General features: G+C 44.7%; 2 protein-coding genes across 2 annotated transcripts in view; one reads left to right on the top strand and one right to left on the bottom strand.

The window, feature by feature from the left end:
* The window catches only part of vwa11 (von Willebrand factor A domain containing 11), a 36446-nt gene that overhangs the window by 3021 nt on the left and 12277 nt on the right, over positions 1-21148 (top strand). The gene's annotated exons all lie outside the window — the stretch shown is intronic.
* On the bottom strand, positions 683-6452 carry LOC146573230 (prostaglandin D2 receptor 2-like). The gene is made up of 2 exons (XM_085277885.1): positions 6315-6452; positions 683-3310 (listed from the first exon to the last, which is right to left on the bottom strand). Exon 2 carries the CDS (start codon positions 3291-3293, stop codon positions 1947-1949), a length of 1347 nt encoding a protein of 448 aa, XP_085134011.1. The 5' UTR covers positions 3294-3310; positions 6315-6452; the 3' UTR covers positions 683-1946.

The raw sequence follows: 21148 nt of genomic DNA, 5'->3' as shown, positions 1-21148 counted from the left end.
TGAAAATCTGAGGGGAAAGAGGAATTTTTTATGCTTGCCTGACCTGTTTAATCCTGCTCTGTCTTTATATTCTGGCTCTCCACTGTCTAATATTCTTTTCAAATTACAACTACCTCTATGGTAATCCCACCCTTCTGTGGCCTACATTATACGTTAGTCTGTGTTCTGCTCAGTGTGATGAAAGCAAACAATTGCTATTGCAGTGATGAGATAGTCAATCAAAATGGATATCAAATATGATCAAATCCAATCACTCAGGTGGTTGGGCAATCAGCAGTTTAGATTTAAAGTGTTACTGGAGGACAGGACCTGAAAAGCATAATCCTGCATTGTGGTTTCATGGCTCCTGTTCAAAATCAGTGCTACCCTGCCCTCTGGTGTCTAAAAACTGTACAGCAGCGGTCCCCAACCCCCGGGCCTCGGACCGGTACCGGTCCGTGAGTCGTTTGGTACCGGGCCGCGAGAGTTGAGGCTCAGGTGTGAAATTAGTACAATAGTTTTCAGGGTTTTTATCGGTTTTCAGCGTTATTTTGTTATTGTTTTTATCGTTTACTCGGTTTTCCTTGGTCTTTTCATGTGTGTTATGAATAAATTTTCTTTTTTTCGGTACCGGTACTAGTTTTATTTTGTTGTATTTTTCCGCGACACCTTAAAGGCCGGTTCATGAAAATATTGTCGGGCATAAACCGGTCCGTGGCGCAAAAAAGGTTGGGGACTGCTGCTGTACAGTATGAATTGGCAGTATGGGGCCATCTATCTATGGCATCTTTTCTTCTTACAAAAAGGTTAATAAAGTGACTGAAAAGACAAACAAGCTAAATTCCACTCTAAATTCATCCAGTCATTTAAAAATGTTTATGAGTTTAATACCAAAGTTCCACCAAAGTGATACAAACAATTACAGCTTTTTATTTAAAACATTTAAAACAGCTATACATCACTATAAAAAGATAAGTATAAAAATACTTGAAATTCGAACACTGACACATTTACAATGTTAAACGCTGTGCATAAATGCTAAGATTTTGTAACTTTTACATGAGACAGGATATGGAACAATATATTTTGTACGGTACAAACTGAATTTCGACCTCATGATAGAGCTCGGGAAAGCTAACTACAAATCGCCATGGTCTTGCACTAAATCAGAAGGATATACATTTTCCAGTTTTCAGTCACATGCACAAGCTGATGTATTGATCTTTATAGGGTCGCCATTCAGGGGTAGTAGTGACAATGTAGTACAATTTTAAAAGGCCATATAAAAACATTTGAAATGTAACTTCACTGATTACTAACAAAACTATATAGTTGTTGATGATGTATCATTTCCCACATTTGAACTACTCTTCTTAAAGCCCTAAATCAAAACACTGATTGGTGGGACAATCAATGATGTTAACATGGAAATGTTTAGTTTCAGGTGTTGAAACTTCAGCAACAGTGTGAGCAGTGATTTCAGTCAGGAACAAAGCACCGTACCATATGGATAACTATAGTTTGCTGCACAAACACAACACAAACCATACATTTACACATTGTTATTTAATTGTATGAAAAGGACGTTTTTCCTTCTCACAGTCGCCAAAGCACTTACTCATGGAGGTCATATGATTGTTGGGCTTTTCTTTGTATTATGGGGAGGGCCTTGACACAACTGTTATTGGGATTTGGTGCTATATAGATTAAATTGAATTGAACTATATGGCCAAAAGTATTGATTGTCTGCCTTCACAAACACATAAACTTAAGTTGATGATGTTGGACCACCCTTTGCAACTATAACAGCTTCAACTCTTCCACATATTTTAGGAGTGTGTCAATAATTTGGATAGTAGAATTTTGGTAATATAGTGTATGTCTTACAGTACCTGTAGGGCACGTGTGCTTGATTAAATGTAATTCATGCACTTCCCGAGGCACAAAGCCAAAAATCAATTGATGTCTCAGCTATGCTCCACTATATTGTCCTGCAAAGCTGGTGAGACGATGGGCTGGCTACTGTATGACTGACAGGGTGATGCTGGGATTCCTAGGCCAACATCTCGACTGCTCTTCCTCCTAATGTGACTTATTAAACTCTTTCCTGGGGTCATCAGTAACACCCCTCTTTCTTCTACCAGTCCGTCAAACACTGCTCCCAGACTCTGCCGTATTCTTACACAGAAACGTGGGCAACTGAAGACATAGAGAATAGGATTCAGTAGTGGATTTAAGAATGCCAGTGTTGTAGCTAGAGGTAGACCTACTTCCACTAGTTTGAGATATTCCATATTATATTGGGCTGCCACTTCAATCATACAGAAGATGTGATAAGGAGCCCAGCACAGTGCAAACGCTGTAATCACAGATGTCACCATTTTAGTGAAACTCTGGGATAGCTGGCTCTGACTCGTCAGATTAGGGGTGGTAGGAGTCAAGGGGCCTTCTTTAGTGGTTAATGATGGACCAGGGATTAGAAATTGGAGAGATAATTTATTTGTGGCTGCAGTTCTTCCATGTGTAGTTCTTGATTGTTGATTTCTGTTTAACGTAATCAGATCATCAGTTAGTCTAGGGGCACTCTGCTTCCTCCTCCTGTTCCTGCTCCTCAGACTGAGACCAATTTTGATGTAGCTTCCTGCAATCACTGCCAGTGGCAATATGAATGCCAGCAGCAGCTTGGAGATAGCTGTGGTCCACTGCCTCATGTTACAGTCTCTCTCAGGTGTGGCATATGAGGAATACATGGCAAAATTGTGATAGCACAACTTTCTTTTATGCTTCGTTTCAGTTACTGAGCGGAAAACATAATATGGCAATGCATTAGCTGCTGCCCATAGCCAACCCAATATGCACACTTTCCACGCGCCTGCTACTGATCGATGATTTTGGCTCCACACTGGCTTGGTGACCAGAAGTAAGCGGTCCAGCGAAATGGCTGCCAAAAGGAAGGCTGATACGAACATGTTGAAGAAAAAGATGAATGTCTGCACTTTGCAAAGTGGGTTGCCGAGCTCCCAGCTGTGACCAGAGTTTAGGTATAAAGTGAACAGGGGAAGCGTCAGGGTAGCCAGGAAGTCAGACAGGGCCAGGTTGAGCACCCAGATGGAGGCCACGGTGCGTTGTCTTAGGCGGAAGCCCACCACCCAGATGATCAAGGCATTCTCCAAAATCCCCAGGCCAGAGACCAGTCCATGGATGCAAACCACAGTCAGATTGACCTGTGTGTTGTTATTAAGTTCATGCCTCCTCATCATCTCAAGCTGGGGACAGAAAACCTGGTCCTCTGAGACATTTGTCTTGTTGGACATGTTTGAGATTACTTTTTCTGAAAAGTGAAACAAGACACAGACACGAAGCTTATGAATAACCAGTTAAAGTCAGATTTAACGCAGGTTCCATTTGTTTTACAAAAGGTCAGGAGGTATTTTACTTTCCTGATCTCATATCCATCTTTGTGAGAATGTAATAAGTAATCTATGTGTTTAAATGCCCCTGTGAGCAAGCTTACGCTGAACAAGCAAAGAGATACTCTAACAACACATTTCAAAGCACAAAACAGCAATTTGCACTGGGAACATGGAGTTTTTCATAGCTAAACACCCGGCTGCCGCATACTCCACGTATGTTATAGCCAGACATACATGGAGTATCTATCCAAGTTGCTGTCTCTGAGAGAGAAGTATTGGATCTCAGCACTTGCTATAGTGACACCTGCTGGACTGAATTGTGGTTTCACTTTTAAATGTTTGTTTTGAACGAGTTGAGGTAAATTAAAAACAACATATATTCACAAGAGCTTGAATAAATATATATATATACAAGCTCTGTTGAAGGCAAAAAAATTAGCATATTTGCTGGAAAGGCAAAAAATAAGCTGAGATTTGTCAACTGTCCCTGTGGTTTGGCATTAGTGATTCCTTTTCCCCTTTTGATACTCATGATTTTGATTTGGCACAACAGATAAATGTGCTGGGGAGGTGCATCCTCTTGACATAATGTTATGAAACTTTTATGTGATTGTGGTTACCACGGACACTCCTTCCACACCCTAAGGTGCATTGATTCAACTTTTCTTGCCTATTTGTCTTTTTGTTTTTATTGAGCAATTACATACTTTGCTTTCAGCATTATGACTAATATGATTATTGATGAATAGTAAATCACTGGGTAGTAATATTTTTGCAAATTAAAGCATCGTTTTCTGACTAGAGTTACCTTTCACCATAACTGTCATGGAAGTTCACTGTGAGAAAAAAACAAGAAAAACAGCGACACAGTCTCTTTGAAACATGTCAAAGCTTGTTTTTGTGGACTAGCCACATACCATCTATTGGGCAACTACACATGCTTAGTTAAAGACAATCCATAGGAGACAACAGAGATACCAACAATCTGTGAGGATGCCTGTCATTATCAGCCCATAATATCTCCAGTGAAATATACACTCTAAAGACATAAGGGTAGCCAAAACTTAAATGTACGGGCACTTTTCAGTTTTAAAACATTACCATACTGTGTACACAATTCAAAACACCTATTTTTAAGGTTTCAAGTGATTGTTGTTAATGTTATGATAAATCATTATAAAAGTCATTTTAAAATTGTAAAAGACAAGGGAAGACATCAAATAATCACTTTTTCTTTTTTCCTGATATTACTACTATCAACATACTTAAGGGTCATTTCTTAAAATGGACATGATTATGAAGTTGCTAGATCATGACTGCATAATTCACAGTGCGTGAATGAGATATGATGTTCAAATTAGAGAAATAGACACTCGTTATCACTTCACTCCTCACAAAGATTGGTTGTGGCTTATATGCTTGTCTCATCAGAGATTTGACTTTAAGGTTGTAAGCCTCTCCTGTAAGTGTGAACGGTTAGGAACTATTTAAAGTCATAACTGAAGACATGATCTGCACCTCAGGCACAAAACCCACTGACAGTTACCTGGCACGTTAACACCAGGATCACTGTACTTACGCAAGTAGGAAGTAGATGAAGTAGTAAATGGAATCAAGATAACTGCGTCTTAAACGAAGAGTCATTTTCCCCCCTGATTACCACATGCCACATTGTTTCAAGAACTATGGATTTCCAATTCCAATACACCTGGCTTCAAAGGAAAAAAAAATCCTAGGGCCGATACATTTGAATAATTTGTGGCTCAGCTTTAACACAAGTATTTATTGTTAGATTAGATTAAGGGGAGTAACACAAAGCAGTGACACCCTTACAACAGAGACAGTGTAGCTAATAAAAAATTATCTGATTACTACAGTAGCTTCTTAGTAGTTCTAGTATTGAACATTAAGGGAGGTAAAATAAAGAAATACACTATTAATATGAACTTTAAGTTTCTGCCTGTTCTAATTGTTCTCTACTGTTGCTATTTCTCCCTTATTTTCTAAAAGATTCCAGACATTTTACAGGCACTGAATTATGGGTTGAGATTTTTATAATAAAAACATTTGACTATTCACGTATAAAATTCAAAGCAACATTGTTCTCCCTTAGCTATGGTTACATTCTTAGTCACATCCCTGCACTCATGATGTAGATGAGGTAAACACAACACCAAGTCTGCACATGAATACAGACGGATGAGTTGATAAAAACGAGACACAATGCTGACGTGAATGCATGTTTCTTTCTTGGACTACTAATTTTCTTTTTTTTATCTTTCTGGAGAACTTGGGTGAACTCAGTCTTTGAATACCTACATTATGAGAGGCCCATCTAATACAAGACAGAACAATTTCACCAGGCAACTCTGCCTGCTTTCGCACCAGCTGTAGTGATTATGAAAATAGAGATTTGTGCTTTTATGAACATTGAGTCTATTATGTCAAAGCATATTATCAGTGTGAAATTATTTCTATTTTTACTACTTGACAGCTGCTACACATTACACTTTTATGTGAATTCTATTGATTCTTATGCTTTATGTGTGCTCTATATAGTCAGGTCATATTTTATTAAGTAACAGCAATTCAATTCAACAGCAACATAATATACAGCCTCTACATTGGCCATAAAACCGAGTTACACCTTTGTCTCAGTGAATTAAATTACATTGAAGTATAGCCTTTTAAAAAACAAACAAACAAACAAAAACCCCCAAAAACCTGCTAACTAAATGTGCAATAATCAATATATCAGATTTACTGTCCATTGCTAAAATTAAATGTATAAAGGGACAGGTGACAAGTTCAAAACCAAACATAACTATTGCTCAACAACAGCAAGAAGTAGAGCAAAACCATGATGACTGCATACATAGCTTGTACTCATAACTAAACTTTAGTATTGTAGAAAACACTCACCTGTATAGTCGGTCAGATTCACAGAAGAAATAGAAAGTTGAAACTTTTCAAAAATTTCTGTTGTGCACTTCTTGTGAGCCTACTTTTCTTACTCAGCACTTCAGTTCTCTCAGTTTATAGTACTTTCCAGTCCTAGAGACACCTACTGAATCCCAGACACACAGAGATGAATGCTGACATACCTCCCTTTGCTCCACCCCATACACTGAAAAAATGTCTAATGACACAGTGGGTGTAACACACTGTTAGATTTTTTGTCTCCACTTTGCAGTAATATACTGGTGTCACTGTTGCCAGAGTCATTCCGCCGTGTTACGGTAAGTAACACGGCCTCTGGTAGAGGACCCGAGCTTGAAGGATAAACCGCCCGCAGGGGCGTGCTGGGTTTTATATATATATATATATATATATATATATGTGTGTATGTGTATATATATATGTATGTGTATATGTATATATGTATATGTGTGTATATATATATATATATATATATGTATATGTATATATGTATGTATATGTGTGTATATATATATATATATATATATATATATGTATGTATGTATAATTACACCATTTAATTACACCATTTATTTATTTCAGTTCTGATTTTTCTCTGCAGAAATATGCATTTCGCAAATCAAAAGCTGAAATAAACTGAAAACATATTTTCATTGAGGAAGCACTTGTTTTTACTAAACCATTTAACCCATGTATTTTCTGATATGGTTGTACAAACAATAATGATATTATGTCATACAAACCGGATTCCAAAAAAGGACATTAAACAGATTGTGAATAAAAACTGAATGCAATGATGTGGAGATGGCAAATGTCAATATTTTATTCAGAATAGAACATAAATCACGGAACAAAAGTGTAAACTGAGAAAAGTTATCATTTTACGGGAAAAATATGGTGATTCAAAATGTCATGGTGTCAACAAATCCCAAAAAAGTTGGGACAAAGCCATTTTCACCACTGTGTGGCATCTCCCCTTCTTCTTACAATACTCAACAGATGTCTGGGGACCGAGGAGACCAGTTTCTCAAGTTTAGAAATAGGAATGCTCTCCCATTCTTGTCTAATACAGGCCTCTAACTGTTCAATCGTCTTGGGCCTTCTTTATCGCACCTTCCTCTTTATGATGCGCCAAATGTTCTCTATAGGTGAAAGATCTGGACTGCAGACTGGCCATTTCAGTACCCAGATCCTTCTCCTACGCAGCCATGATGTTGTGATTGCTGCAGAATGTGGTCTGGCATTATCTTGTTGAAAAATGCAGGGTCTTCCCTGGAAGAGATGACGTCTGGATGGGAGCATATGTTGTTCTAGAACCTGAATGTATTTTTCTGTATTGATGGTGCCTTTCCAGACATGCAAGCAACCTCATACCATCAGAGATGCAGGCTTCTGAACTGAGCATTGATAACAACTTGGGTTGTCCTTGTCCTCTTTGGTCCGGATGACGTGGCGTCCCACATTTCCAAAAAGAACTTCAAATCGTGACTCGTCTGACCACAGAACAGTCTTCCATTTTGCCACACTCCATTTTAAATGATCCCTGGCCCAGTGAAAACGCCTGAGCTTGTGGATTTTGCTTAGAAATGGCTTCTTCTTTGCACTGTAGAGTTTCAGCTGGCAACGGCGGATGGCACGGTGGATTGTGTTCACTGACAATGGTTTCTGGAAGTATTCCTGAGCCCATTCTGTGATTTCCTTTACAGTAGCATTCCTGTTTGTGGTGCAGTGTCGTTTAAGGCCCCGGAGATCACGGGCATCCAGTATGGGTTTACGCCCTTGACCCTTACGCACAGAGATTGTTCCAGATTCTCTGAATCTTCGGATGATGTTATGCACAGTTGATGATGATAACTGGAAAGTCTTTGCAATTTTTCGCTGGGTAACACCTTTCTGATATTGCTCCACTATCTTTCTGCGCAACATTGTGGGAATTGGTGATCCTCTACCCATCTTGGCTTCTGAGAGACACTGCCACTCTGAGAAGCTCTTTTTATACCCAATCATGTTGCCAATTAACCTAATTCGTGTTAATTGGTCTTCCAGCTCTTCGTTATGCTCAAATTTACTTTTTCCACCCTCTTATTGCTACTTGTCCCAACTTTTTTGGGATTTGTTGACACTGTGAAATTTTGAATCAACATATTTTTCCTTTCAAATGATACATTTTCTCGGATTGAACTTTTGATCTGTCATCTACGTTCTATTCTGAACAAAATATTGACATTTGCCATCTCCACATCATTGCATTCAGTTTTTATTCACAATTTGTTTGGTGTCCCAACTTTTTTGGAATCTGGTTTGTATATATCATGACAGACAACATGTGCACAAGTGCTGGGTTTTCTTAGTTATATTTTTTAGGGTCTTAAAACTACACTCTGAAGTGCCTTAGCATTTATTTTGTTGGCACCATTCAAATAAACTGAATTGTTATGAATAGAATATCAAGCCCCACACTTCTGCCTTTATATACACTTTGTCCAAAAATACTGGTTCACACCACCAAATCAACGCACAAAGCAGGGTCCACAAGGACATGGATGAGCATGTGTGGTGTGAAGGAACTTTACTGTCCTGCACTGAACCCTGACCTTGCTTTGTGGGCTGAGTTCATTGATTTGTAGGGTGAGCCAATACATGTGACAAAGTGTAAGTAGCTGAAATCATTTTTAACAAACGGGTAAAAGAAGGAAAAAAAACTGTTGCAATTAAAAAACCTATTGGACAGAGACAGCTTCTTGTAAGATGGTGAGAGAGCTTGTCTTCATTGTTGGAGGTACATTTTGTTCTATCTTCAGGGTTTATCCTTAAAAACCTTAAAGCATGCCATAATAAATAGTAACACACAGTAGCATTGAGTTGTGATGTGAAATAATGAGTTACTCAGAGATTATTTATTCATCATCTATCACTATTAGCTAACTGTTCAAACATACCTCTGAATTAGTTCCAATATTGCACACGCTGACTACTGGTATTCCAGGTTCAATACATAGAGGGAACCAAAGAAGACTGACATCGCATCAGCAAAGGTGTTCTCTTTGTCCAGCTCAACAATTACAAGCCCCTCTGCACTCACCATCCAGCAGGTGGCAGTCATTGAACTTTGTCCTTAAATTTATAGGGGCAACATTGTCATTATGCAACATAAAATAACTCCAATACTTCACTTCTTCACACTGTATAGATAATCGTAAAGCAAATAGCTATGTACAGTTAATTATTAATGGCCTTATGTACATAAGTTAACATATTATGATTGTACATAATTGGGAATTATTCTGCATATTAAACACACCTAACAAAGAGTCAGCCCAATTAAATTACCGGAGTTGCATCAGCTGTATGGTTATTTTGGAATTTATAGTTGGTGCTGCTGTTAAACTTTACAGTATTGAATTCAGTATTTCTGCTGTTGGTGTAGCTAGACTACCATGTTGATCAGTAATATGTAATGTGAAATTTGATGGTTACTTTGCTGGATTCACTGAGACACATGTCCAACAACCTTTGTTTATAAAGGAAATTAGAGAGATGAGAGCTAACAAAACAGAGTCTGGATACCTGTCTCCACGAAAAGCTCCTGTGCCAAACAGAAATTGTAATATTGTCTAATCAGCTATATTTCATAAATGACTTTTTTTTTTTTTTTTTTTTTTTTTCTTCTAAATGACATCAGAAACAGCAGTATGCGACATTACGTGATGGCAGAGCTTCAGTTCATCCTTTGTCATTTTTTTTTTTTTTTTTAATAAATAGGACAGGGGGAATGAATGAGAGAGAGAGGGGGAGAGAAAGAAAGAAAACCAAAGGGGAGAAGAGACGGTGAGAAGGGGGGGGAAGAGAGAGAAAAAAAAAAAAAAACTCCTGGGTCACCTGTATGGAGAAAAAAAAAACAAAACAAACAAACAAAAACAAACAGAGGAGACAGCAAACAACAAAGAGCAACATAATAATAGAGAAAACAAAGCACCATCACAATAAACTAGCTAGTCATAGATATCAGTATTTACTAAGTAATAAACGATATTGTGCAGCACGCAAGATAGACAGCGCACAGTGTGCTTTGAGGCAGCAGCCAAGAAAGCTTTAGTCCGCGTCTGTGAATACCCATGTGTGCATACCTGTGTGGATCAGCATGCTTGCATTCCAAAGGTTTCTCCATGTAATGATCTGCTAGGGAGTGTGGGGGGGCCACAGCCCCGTCCTCCAGGGTGTGAAGCGGGTATGGAGGAGATCAAAACTCCAGACATCCAGAGGCCCCCAGAACACAAGAGACCATGGAAGACCAACAGAGGGGCAGCCGCGCCACTGTCCCAGTAAGAGCTGAGGAGAGTCCCAGATGAGGGCTCGCCCAGCAGCCGCGGAGCAGAAGTCAGGGGGAGTTGCAGTGACGCGCCCGTGAGCTCCGCCGGCCCCCAGCTGTGCCTGAGTGACCGAGCCCTAGGCCGAGAGGCTGGGGGCACCCCACCTCCAAAGGGGCCCGAGCGAGCCCCAGGCCCCAGGCCCCGACAAGCGGCCGCCAAGGAGTGAGCCGGTGTGTACCCGGACGCCCACCCCCAGACACAAAGAACCACCAACACACCGACACCTGAGGGAGTCCGCCACCGGCAGGGGAAGTGGTGGTGGGTGGAGATAGGCCTCCAAACCTTGGAGGGCCTGAGGTGTCCCCAGAGAGGTGGCGTCTGATACCCAACCTGACATATAGACACAGACATACAGGCACACACAGACACAAACATCCATTCCCACCCTCATGCTCTCATATGCACTCACTCCACACTCAACCAACGTGGAGACAGACATAAAGAGACGCTGTACACACAATCACACTCCCCAAGCGTACTCTACAAACCGGGTCTAGGTACCCTTGCCCCTGGAGGGGGGAATTGCACCCAGACCCAGGTGGTGTTACCCTTTTCCCTGCGGTGGGGAGAGGCAGACCACCCCGACTCCGCAGCAGCAGGGAGGCCCCACACCCCAGACCGCAGTCGGACGGCCAACTCCTCCTACTAGCCCTCCCGCTCCAGCAGGCCGCAGAGAATGGGGGTGGGAGAAGACTCCAAACCTCCCTCCACCCGCTCATTGTAGTGTTGATGCATATGTGTTCTAAGGTGCAATTAAAACCCAGGAGGGCATGGAGCTACCTGCCAAGGAGCAGCAGGTAAGCGCATAGTCCCTCCTGCTAACCCTCAATGACTAAGTGTATTTAAAATTGAGAGGTGGGCAACGACGTCAGGTGTGAGGTGTACACCCTGATGGTGATTTGGACTCCGTGATTGTGCCCACCCCCAAGATCCTATATGTATGTGTAATGAGAGTGTGAATAATGTGAATGTCTAAGTTGTGGGATAAAATTGAGGCAGAGGCAGCCAGAAGGGGACAGGGGGGGGGGGGGGGTAGCCTCCTCTGCACCCTGGTGACATACCCCCACTCCAAGGCCCTGCATGTGTGGGTGGTTGTGGAGGAGCGGGAAGAGGGAGGCAGCTGGAGATGGGGAGGGAAGGAAGGGGGGGGCAGGTAACCCCTCCCTGGGGCCAGCTCCCCCGCTGACCCCAGTAGGCACTCCCACCCTCCGCGACCCGCCAGGGAAGGGGGGCCCAGGCCCATCAGACCGGGGCCCAGTGCAGTAGCGCCCCCCGGCTCCACAGAGCCCTGGACAGTCCACCCAACCCCACCACAGAGAAAACTGCACCCACCCCACCAACCACACATCTTCCAGACTACATAAGACGGTAAACGCCCAGGCTGAGATCTTCCTCCACCTCTCCTGTATCTCCCCCTCCTGCAGAGAGTTCCTGAGAGAAGAAAGCTCCTGCAAGATGTGACCATCCCCCCCACCAGTTGAAGAGCCCCCCAGGCAGCTCGATGCACCGGCGGCACCCTGCTCCAGGGCCGGGCCCCCATGCACCCACCCGCCCACAACCCCGGCAACACACCAACCAGGACCCGAGCCCCCGAGGCCCGGCCCGGGCCCCAGCCCAGAGACGGAGCGCCCCCAGAACCTCACGCCCATCCCGGACCCACCCAGGGGCAGCCAGGTTGCCAGGTCAGTAACCCACGTCCGTCAGCACAGACCCTCCCCTAGCCCCACTGCACGCAGCCGCGAGGAAACAGTCACCTGAGAGCCAACAGAGCCCTCAACCGGACGTGACCGCTACCCCGGGTTGAGCCCCCCAAGGAAGATGCCTCCGGGGAACCCCCCGACGCCCTAAGCCTGTCCCTACCCCCACACCAATCACAACAGTGAAGGCGGGACCAAACTATGACCCCCCACCCCCACTAGGTGATGGAGCTGATAAAAGGGGCCCAGAGCAATTGATCTAATGTGGTGGCAGAGGCTGTGTCAAGACTAATGTAATCTAATAGATAATTTCTATATTGGTTAGAATTAAGATTATTTTTATTTTTCCAGTTCATGAGGACTGTTTTCTTGGCTATGCATAGGGCAGTGAAGATCATATGGGCTATATTCTTTTCTGAAGTGACATTATCTAAGCTGCCCAACAAACACACTAAGGGGGAGGTTGGAATGTTACATTTCAGACATTTTGATAAGTCTTCACATATCTCGCGCCAAAACTTTTGCACTGGTGGACAGAACCAAAGAGCGTGGATGTAATTGTCTGGTGTATTGCCTTGACAGTGTGAGAAGTTGTTGGAAGATGTAAAGCCCATCTTGAACATCCGATGACCTGTATAGTGCACTCTATGAAGTATTTTGTATTGTATTAATTGCAGACTGGGATTTTTAATTAATTTAAAAGTTTTTAAGCAAATCTGAGACCAGAAGTTTTGGTCTAGGTTGACTGATAAATCTGCTTCCCACTTTGCAGTAGGAAGGGATATTGATTCATCTAATTTAGAAAATGTTCTGTATATTTTAGTAAAAACTGGAGATTTAATATATCACTACTTAAAGATGAAGACTTTATTAAATACTTTAAAAAGGAATGGACTTCATATTTAGACTTTAATGACACTCCCGGAATATCTGCTTCTGTTCTATGGGAAGCAGGGAAAGCTGTGATGAGAGGTAAAATAATTTCTTTCTCATCACACAAAAAGAAAGAAGAAAACAAAAATATTCAGGAATTAGAAAAGAACATCAAATCACTAGAAGAAGCCTACGCGTCCCACCAAGATCAGGAAACATTGAACAAAATATGCAAAACAAAACTAGAATTAAATGAAACTATTAATAAAAAAAAACACAATTCCTTATACAAAGACTTCGCTTGCAGAATTTTGAACACAGTAACAAATCAGGTCGATTTCTAGCTAACCAGCTAAAAATAAATAAAGAAAAAACAACTATATGTGCTGCTAAAGATTTATCGGGGAACACAACATATGATCCTGGAAGAATAAACAACATTTTTAGGGATTTCTATGAAACTTTATACTCACCACAAATAAACCCATCTAAAAATGAAATTGATCTGTTTCTTGACAACGTAACTCTTCCAAAATTACTAGACAATCAAGCAATGGAACTGGATTCGCCACTGACGCCAAGTGAACTCCAGGAAGCCCTGATAAGTATGCCCAATAATAAGGCTCCAGGTCCAGACGGCTTCCCTGCAGAATTCTACAAAGAATTCTACAAAGACTAATGGAGATATACTGTGCGGCCGCAATGGGTGAGATAACAAATACTTTTCCCTTATTAGATGATTAAGATTGCAGAGAGACTGTGGAGAAATGCACCTTAAAGGAGCTAGCAGGGGCCCTTGCCCTCCAGTCAGGGGAGGTTTCCCCCTGTCTATGGGATATACGTGCCAGGGTCTGTTAGGACTGACCCCAACCTTGGAATCACATATTATTTTTGTTTTTTTGTCTTGTTTTGTTTTTTCTTTGTCCGATTCTGGACGATTGTGGTTGTGTCATGGAACGCTGTGCGGCAGGCAGGAGTAGGACCCAAAATGCAGGACTCACAGGCACGAGGGAATAAACTCAAAAGGCAGCTTTATTGCGTAACAGAAGATGATAGGCGATACAAAACTAGACTGGGGAAAAACTAACATAAGGCTCACCAGGAAACACGGGGGAATCACACACAGCATGAGGGACGACGTCACGCTGAACAGAGGGAGACGCAGACAGAAATACACAGAGGGTTAACGAGGGGAGTGGGAACACACGGGGAACACAGGTGACACTGATAACCATAACGAGACAGGGCGGGGTGAACTGAACACTGACGGGAGAGGTGAAACAAGGAGCACAGAGGTTCAGACAGGAGGAGAGAGAGCACGAGTAGAACACCAACGTAACAGGCAGGGGAGACACGGAATAAACACGAAAGGGGACGAGGGCTCATAAATACATAGAGGGCACACAGGGGGAAGAGAGAGCACGGGGAGAACTTAGACATGATGGGCAGGGGAAGCATGGAATAAAACATAAGGAGAGACGAGGGCTCACAGATACACAGAGGGGCACACAGGGAGACATGAAGGGCAAGGGATCAAAACTAGAAGCCATGGAATAAATCACACAAGTACAATAATACGAAAATCACAAAGAACTAAAAACGCTGGGTCAGGAGACCCAGGACCGTGACAGTACCCCCCCCTCAAGGGCTGGCTCCAGACAGCCCAAACACAGAAAAACAAAACCAAACAGAAAACAACCCAGGGCGGGCGGCGGGGGCCCAGGACGGAGGGCTCGGAACAGAAAACAAAGAGCACAGCAAACACCGGAGCCCAAGAAAATAACTCAAACACAGAGCAGTTCAGGAGGCCGGCCGTGCGCAAGGCAACGGCGGCGACGCGGAAACAGTTCAGGAGGCCGGCCGTGCGCAAGGCAACGGCGGCGACGCGGAAACAGTTCAGGAGGCCGGCCGTGCGCAAGGCAACGGCGGCGACGCGGAAACAGTTCAGGAGGCCGGCCGTGCGCAAGGCAACGGCGGCGACGCGGAAACAGTTCAGGAGGCCGGCCGTGCGCAAGGCAACGGCGGCGACGAAGGAGACGACGGAGCAGTTCAGGAGGCCGACCGCGCGGGAGGCGGCGGCGACGATGACAGCGCTGGTCCGGGGGCCGACCGTGCGGAAGGCGACGGCGGCCACCCAGGCGAAGGCGGTCCGGGGGCCGGCCGTGCGGAAGGCGACGGCGGCCACCCAGGCGATGACGGTGCAGTTCAGGGGGCCGGCCGCGCGGAAGGCAGCGGCGGCGGCTCTCCAGTGTCAGGCGTACCGGCCGAGGCCCGGTGGGCACAGGACCAGTCGAGGCCGCAGCAGACGAAGACTCTGAGGAGGCCGCAGCAGACGAAGACTCTGAGGAGGCCGCAGCAGACGAAGACTCTGAGGAGGCCGCAGCAGACGAAGACTCTGAGGAGGCTGCAGCAGACGAAGACTCTGAGGAGGCCGGGCCGGGCGAGGTTGCAGAGGCTGAGGCCGGGCCGGGCGAGGTTGCAGAGGCTGAGGCCGGGCAGGTCGAGGTTGCAGAGGCTGAGGCCGGGCGAGGTTGCAGAGGCTGAGGCCGGGCGAGGTTGCAGAGGCTGAGGCCGGGCCGGGCGAGGTTGCAGAGGCTGAGGCCGGGCGAGGTTGCAGAGGCTGAGGCCGGGCCGGGCGAGGTTGCAGATGGCGGCTGGGACAGGCTCCTCGGGCCCTCCAGCTGATGCGGCGTGAGGCTGAACGGGCCCCTCGGACCCTCCAGCGGAGGCAGGAGGCTGAACGGGCCCCTCGGACCCTCCAGCGGAGGCAGGAGGCTGAACGGGCCCCTCGGACCCTCCAGCGGAGGCAGGAGGCTGAACGGGCCCCTCGGACCCTCCAGCGGAGGCAGGAGGCTGAACGGGCCCCTCGGACCCTCCAGCGGAGACGAGGAGGTGCTGGCCGGGCTCACTGGAACCCCCAGCGGACGAGGTAGATGGCGGCGTGGGAGCCACGGAGTCCTGGATGAGCTCATCCGAGCTTCCAGCAGGAGCTGATGTAGAGCCAGAGAGGTTTGGGACCCCTGGCTGAATGTTAAGCCGAACAGAAGACCGTATTGCTATCGGGGACTGAGCTGCTGGACACACGGGGACCTGAGCTGCTGGACACACGGGGACCTGAGCTGCTGGACACACGGGGACCTGAGCTGCTAACGGTGGAGAAGTAAATGACTGCACAGGGGACTGAACTGATGTCTGTAGTAACGGTGGTGGTGAGAGTGGAGTAGGTGGTGGAGTTAATGACTTCACAGGGGAATGAACTAGAGGTAGTGATGGTTGTGGTGCTGGTGGTTGAGTGGGAGACTGCACTGGAGACTGCACTGGAGACTGCACTGGAGACTGCACTGGAGACTGCACTGGAGACTGCACTGGAGACTGCACTGGAGACTGCACTGAGGGTGGCTGCGAGGGAGCTAACTGAGCTGTCGATAAGGCCGATGATTCCTCTACCAACTGAGCTATTGACTGGGCTAAGGATTGAAATAAGGTTTGTAGTAAGTCAGGCTGTGGATGTGACTGTGCTATGGGAAGCGAGGCTGAATGTGGTGGAGGTGGCGACAGAGCTTCGGGCCGGGCGGCTAACAGAGCTTCGGGCCGGGCGGCTAACAGAGCTTGAGGCCGGGCGGCTAACTGAGCTTGAGGCCGGGCGGCTAACTGAGCTTGAGGCCGGGCGGCTAACTGAGCTTGAGGCCGGGCGGCTAACTGAGCTTGAGGCGAAAATGGTGGTGGAGTTGGTGTCTGGGCTACAGGCGGCTTCTGAGCAGGAAACACAGGACACTGAGCTACAGGTGGCTGCTGAGCAGGTGACACTGGAGACTGAGATACAGACGGCTGCTGAGCAGGTGACACTGGAGACTGAGATACAGACGGCTGCTGAGCAGGGGACTGAGCTGAAAGCGGACGGGCAGCTGACTGAATAAACATAGCTCCAGAATAAACAGATCCAGACGGAACAGTCTTAACTCCTGGATCTGAAAAAACATCAGGCGCACAGTCTTCTGAACCAATGGGAAAATAGTCATTCTTAAAACGAAAACTCTTATTTTCCCGAACCGGAGAAACACGAGCTGTAGTGTTCATGTAGCTGGCGTTCGCAGCTTTGGGGGAAACAGTCTGTCTATCCCTTGACAAAAAAGGCGAATGAAGGGAGACTCTGTCACTCACCCTAGGCGGTTGTTTGAGCTGAATCCCAGGCTCCTGCTGGAGCTGTGAGTGCTGGCTGCGTGTTCGCTGCCTCCCTGTTGAAGAGGGAGCGGCGCTGGCGGAATGTGACGAGGGAGGACTCTGCTGTGGCTGCTCCTGCTGTGATGTGGAAATGCTGGGTGAGTCAGGCGGCACGATAATAATCCCTAACATCTTGTAAAAGGCTTGTGCAGGCGTGAGCTGATTGCTTGCAGGCTCGTAGTAATCCTCCCGGGACCGGCTGGAGCGTTTTCTGCGAGACCTGGGCGTCCGCGGAGAGGAAGCAGGTGAGTGGACCGAAGGGTAAGCAGCTAGTGAGGAGCGGCAGCACGGAGGCCCTCCAAGCACTAGCCGAGTCCCGTCAAAACGGGAGCTGCGCTTCCACGGTGAGTCCGCTGGATCCATTACTGGTGACGTCGTACTGTCATGGAACGCTGTGCGGCAGGCAGGAGTAGGACCCAAAATGCAGGACTCACAGGCACGAGGGAATAAACTCAAAAGGCAGCTTTATTGCGTAACAGAAGATGATAGGCGATACAAAACTAGACTGGGGAAAAACTAACATAAGGCTCACCAGGAAACACGGGGGAATCACACACAGCATGAGGGACGACGTCACGCTGAACAGAGGGAGACGCAGACAGAAATACACAGAGGGTTAACGAGGGGAGTGGGAACACACGGGGAACACAGGTGACACTGATAACCATAACGAGACAGGGCGGGGTGAACTGAACACTGACGGGAGAGGTGAAACAAGGAGCACAGAGGTTCAGACAGGAGGAGAGAGAGCACGAGTAGAACACCAACGTAACAGGCAGGGGAGACACGGAATAAACACGAAAGGGGACGAGGGCTCATAAATACATAGAGGGCACACAGGGGGAAGAGAGAGCACGGGGAGAACTTAGACATGATGGGCAGGGGAAGCATGGAATAAAACATAAGGAGAGACGAGGGCTCACAGATACACAGAGGGGCACACAGGGAGACATGAAGGGCAAGGGATCAAAACTAGAAGCCATGGAATAAATCACACAAGTACAATAATACGAAAATCACAAAGAACTAAAAACGCTGGGTCAGGAGACCCAGGACCGTGACAGGTTGTTTATTATTTGGGTTGTTAAAGGGAGTTTACCAGTTGATAAATTAATTAAGTCTGGATATTTTATTTCGGATAAATGACTACTAGAGGAATTAAGGTTATATCTTTTAATGTGAATGGGCTCACGAATCCCATTAAACGAAGTCGAATCTTGAATAAAATGAAGAAAGATCGAGCGCAGATAGTATATTTACAAGAGACACACTTGAATAATAATGAACATGAAAAACTCAGGAGGATGGGTTTTACAAATATGTTCTCCTCAGCGTATGAATCAGGCCGCAGACGGGGCGTGGTAATCTTGATTTCCAGGGCACTGAACTTTGAAAAGTCATTTGAACTTAAAGATAAGGATGGGGGATTTATACTGGTACGGGGAACAGTTGATGGTAATCAGGTTACTCTAATGAATGTGTACGCCCCACCAGGAAGTGACCTAAGTTTTTTTAAGTACATTGTTAACATAATGGTGACAGAAACTCAAGGCCCTTTAATTTGCGGCGGTGATCTGAATATACGCCTACAACCGGACCTAGATAGCTCTAAAAGAAAGAAGCCGGGATCGAGTACATTATATAAAAGAATCTCAGCACTGTTCGATGAGGTGGGTTTAATTGATGTATGGAGAAATCGCTTTCCTACAAGGAGGGATTACTCTCATTTTTCAGCCCCACACTCACTTTACACGAGGATAGATTATTTTTTAATGTTTGGAAGAGATAGGGATAAAATCTTAACATGCGAGATGGGCTTGATAGATATAAGTGATCACGCACCGCTGTACCTAACGATTGATATGAATGTACACCCAAAAGTTTCAATTTGGAGATTGAATTCATCCCTGCTTAAAGATGTAGAATTTAGGAAAGTAATAAAGGCAGAGCTCAAAGATTACCTTGAAATTAATGATAATGGGGAGGTTTTACCCCCGATACTATGGGACGCATTAAAAGTTGTTATGAGGGGGAAGATTATAGCATTTGCCTCCTTCCAAAAAAAAGCAAGAGAGAAAAAAATGGAAGATTTACAAGCGATTCAAAAACAATTAGAAAGTGAGCACAAACATAAGCCTTCAGCGGGCACCTTGCAGAAACTAACAATGATTAGAAATGAAATAAATACGCAGAGTATACAGACGATAAAGAGAAAATTGTTATATTTGAAACAGAAACATTATGATGGAGGATCGCAATCAATGAAAATTTTAGCATGGAAACTTAAGAAGAAGATAGCGGAGAATACTGTAACTAAAATCAAACACCCAGAGACGGGGAATATAATGACTCATCCTTGCAAGATACAGAACGCCTTTGAATCATTTTATAAAACATTATATGCGGGAGTCCCAGGGGGGGCTGAACACGAAATGGACAACTTCCTGAACTCTTTATGCCTACCAAGCTTTAACGAGGAACAAAATAAAACGATGATAGCGGAGGTGACGGAAGCTGAACTTGTGAATGCCATCAATAGGCTGAAATCAAATAAGTCACCAGGCTCCGATGGTTACACCGCGGAGTGGTATCGGGAATTCAAACAGGATTTGATCCCTACACTACTTACTACTTTTAACTGGGTGTTAAAAACAGCGCAAATTCCACCGAGTTGGAAGGAGGCAATTATTTCGGCTATTCCGAAAGAAGGGAAAGACAAAATGGAGTGTGGCTCATATAGACCTATTTCTGTCCTTAACATAGATTATAGATTGTTTACTTCGATAATGGCCAGGAGAATGGAAGAATTTTTACCTGACTTAATTAGCAATGATCAAACGGGGTTTATAAGACGACGACAGACCCAGGATAATATACGTAGAACTCTTCATGTAATACATCAGATACAGACATCTAAGAGTACAGCCATGCTTATGAGTATTGATGCAGAAAAAGCCTTTGATTCTGTAAATTGGGACTTTCTATATAAAGTCCTGGATAAATTCGGCTTACATAAGGGAATTGTTGATACGGTGAGGGCACTATACACTAACCCCACCGCAAGAATTAAAGTTAATGGTTCTCTCTCAAATAGCTTCGTTCTGCAGAGAGGAAATAAACAAGGCTGTGCTTGGTCCCCGCTCCTGTTTGCATTGTACTTAGAACCCTTGGCACAATCAATTAGACAAAATAAAGACATTAAGGGGATCACTATTGCAGGACAGGAACACAAGCTCGCTTGTTATGCGGATGACATATTGATCTATTTAGATCAGCCCACTAACTCCTTGCCTTCGCTGATGAATCTGTGTCAAAAATTTGGGAAACTCTCTGGATATAAAATTAATATGTCTAAAACTCAAATTCTCAGCTATAACTACAACCCCCCAGCTCACATGGTTGTTCAATATCCAATGAATTGGCAAGCACAATCATTGAAATATCTAGGAGTTGTTATTCCCAAGGATTTAACTAAACTATTTGAGGAGAATTTTGGTTCTCTACAAAGGAGAATAGTGGGTGATATTAGGCGATGGAACATGATCCCCTTTCTTTCTTTACACTCACGAGTTGAATCTATTAAAATGAACATCTTGCCAAGAATATTATATTTATTCCAAACACTACCAATATCCATTGATCCAAGTCTTTCAAT

Source organism: Mchenga conophoros, linkage group LG6, assembly GCF_057382185.1.
Source record: "Mchenga conophoros isolate Kocher_MC1m ecotype Shallow Benthic linkage group LG6, M_conophoros_male_GT1.1, whole genome shotgun sequence".
Lineage (NCBI taxonomy): Eukaryota > Metazoa > Chordata > Actinopteri > Cichliformes > Cichlidae > Mchenga > Mchenga conophoros.
The sequence above is the reverse complement of the archived record's forward strand: the minus strand, read 5'-3'. Positions and strand labels throughout refer to the sequence as shown.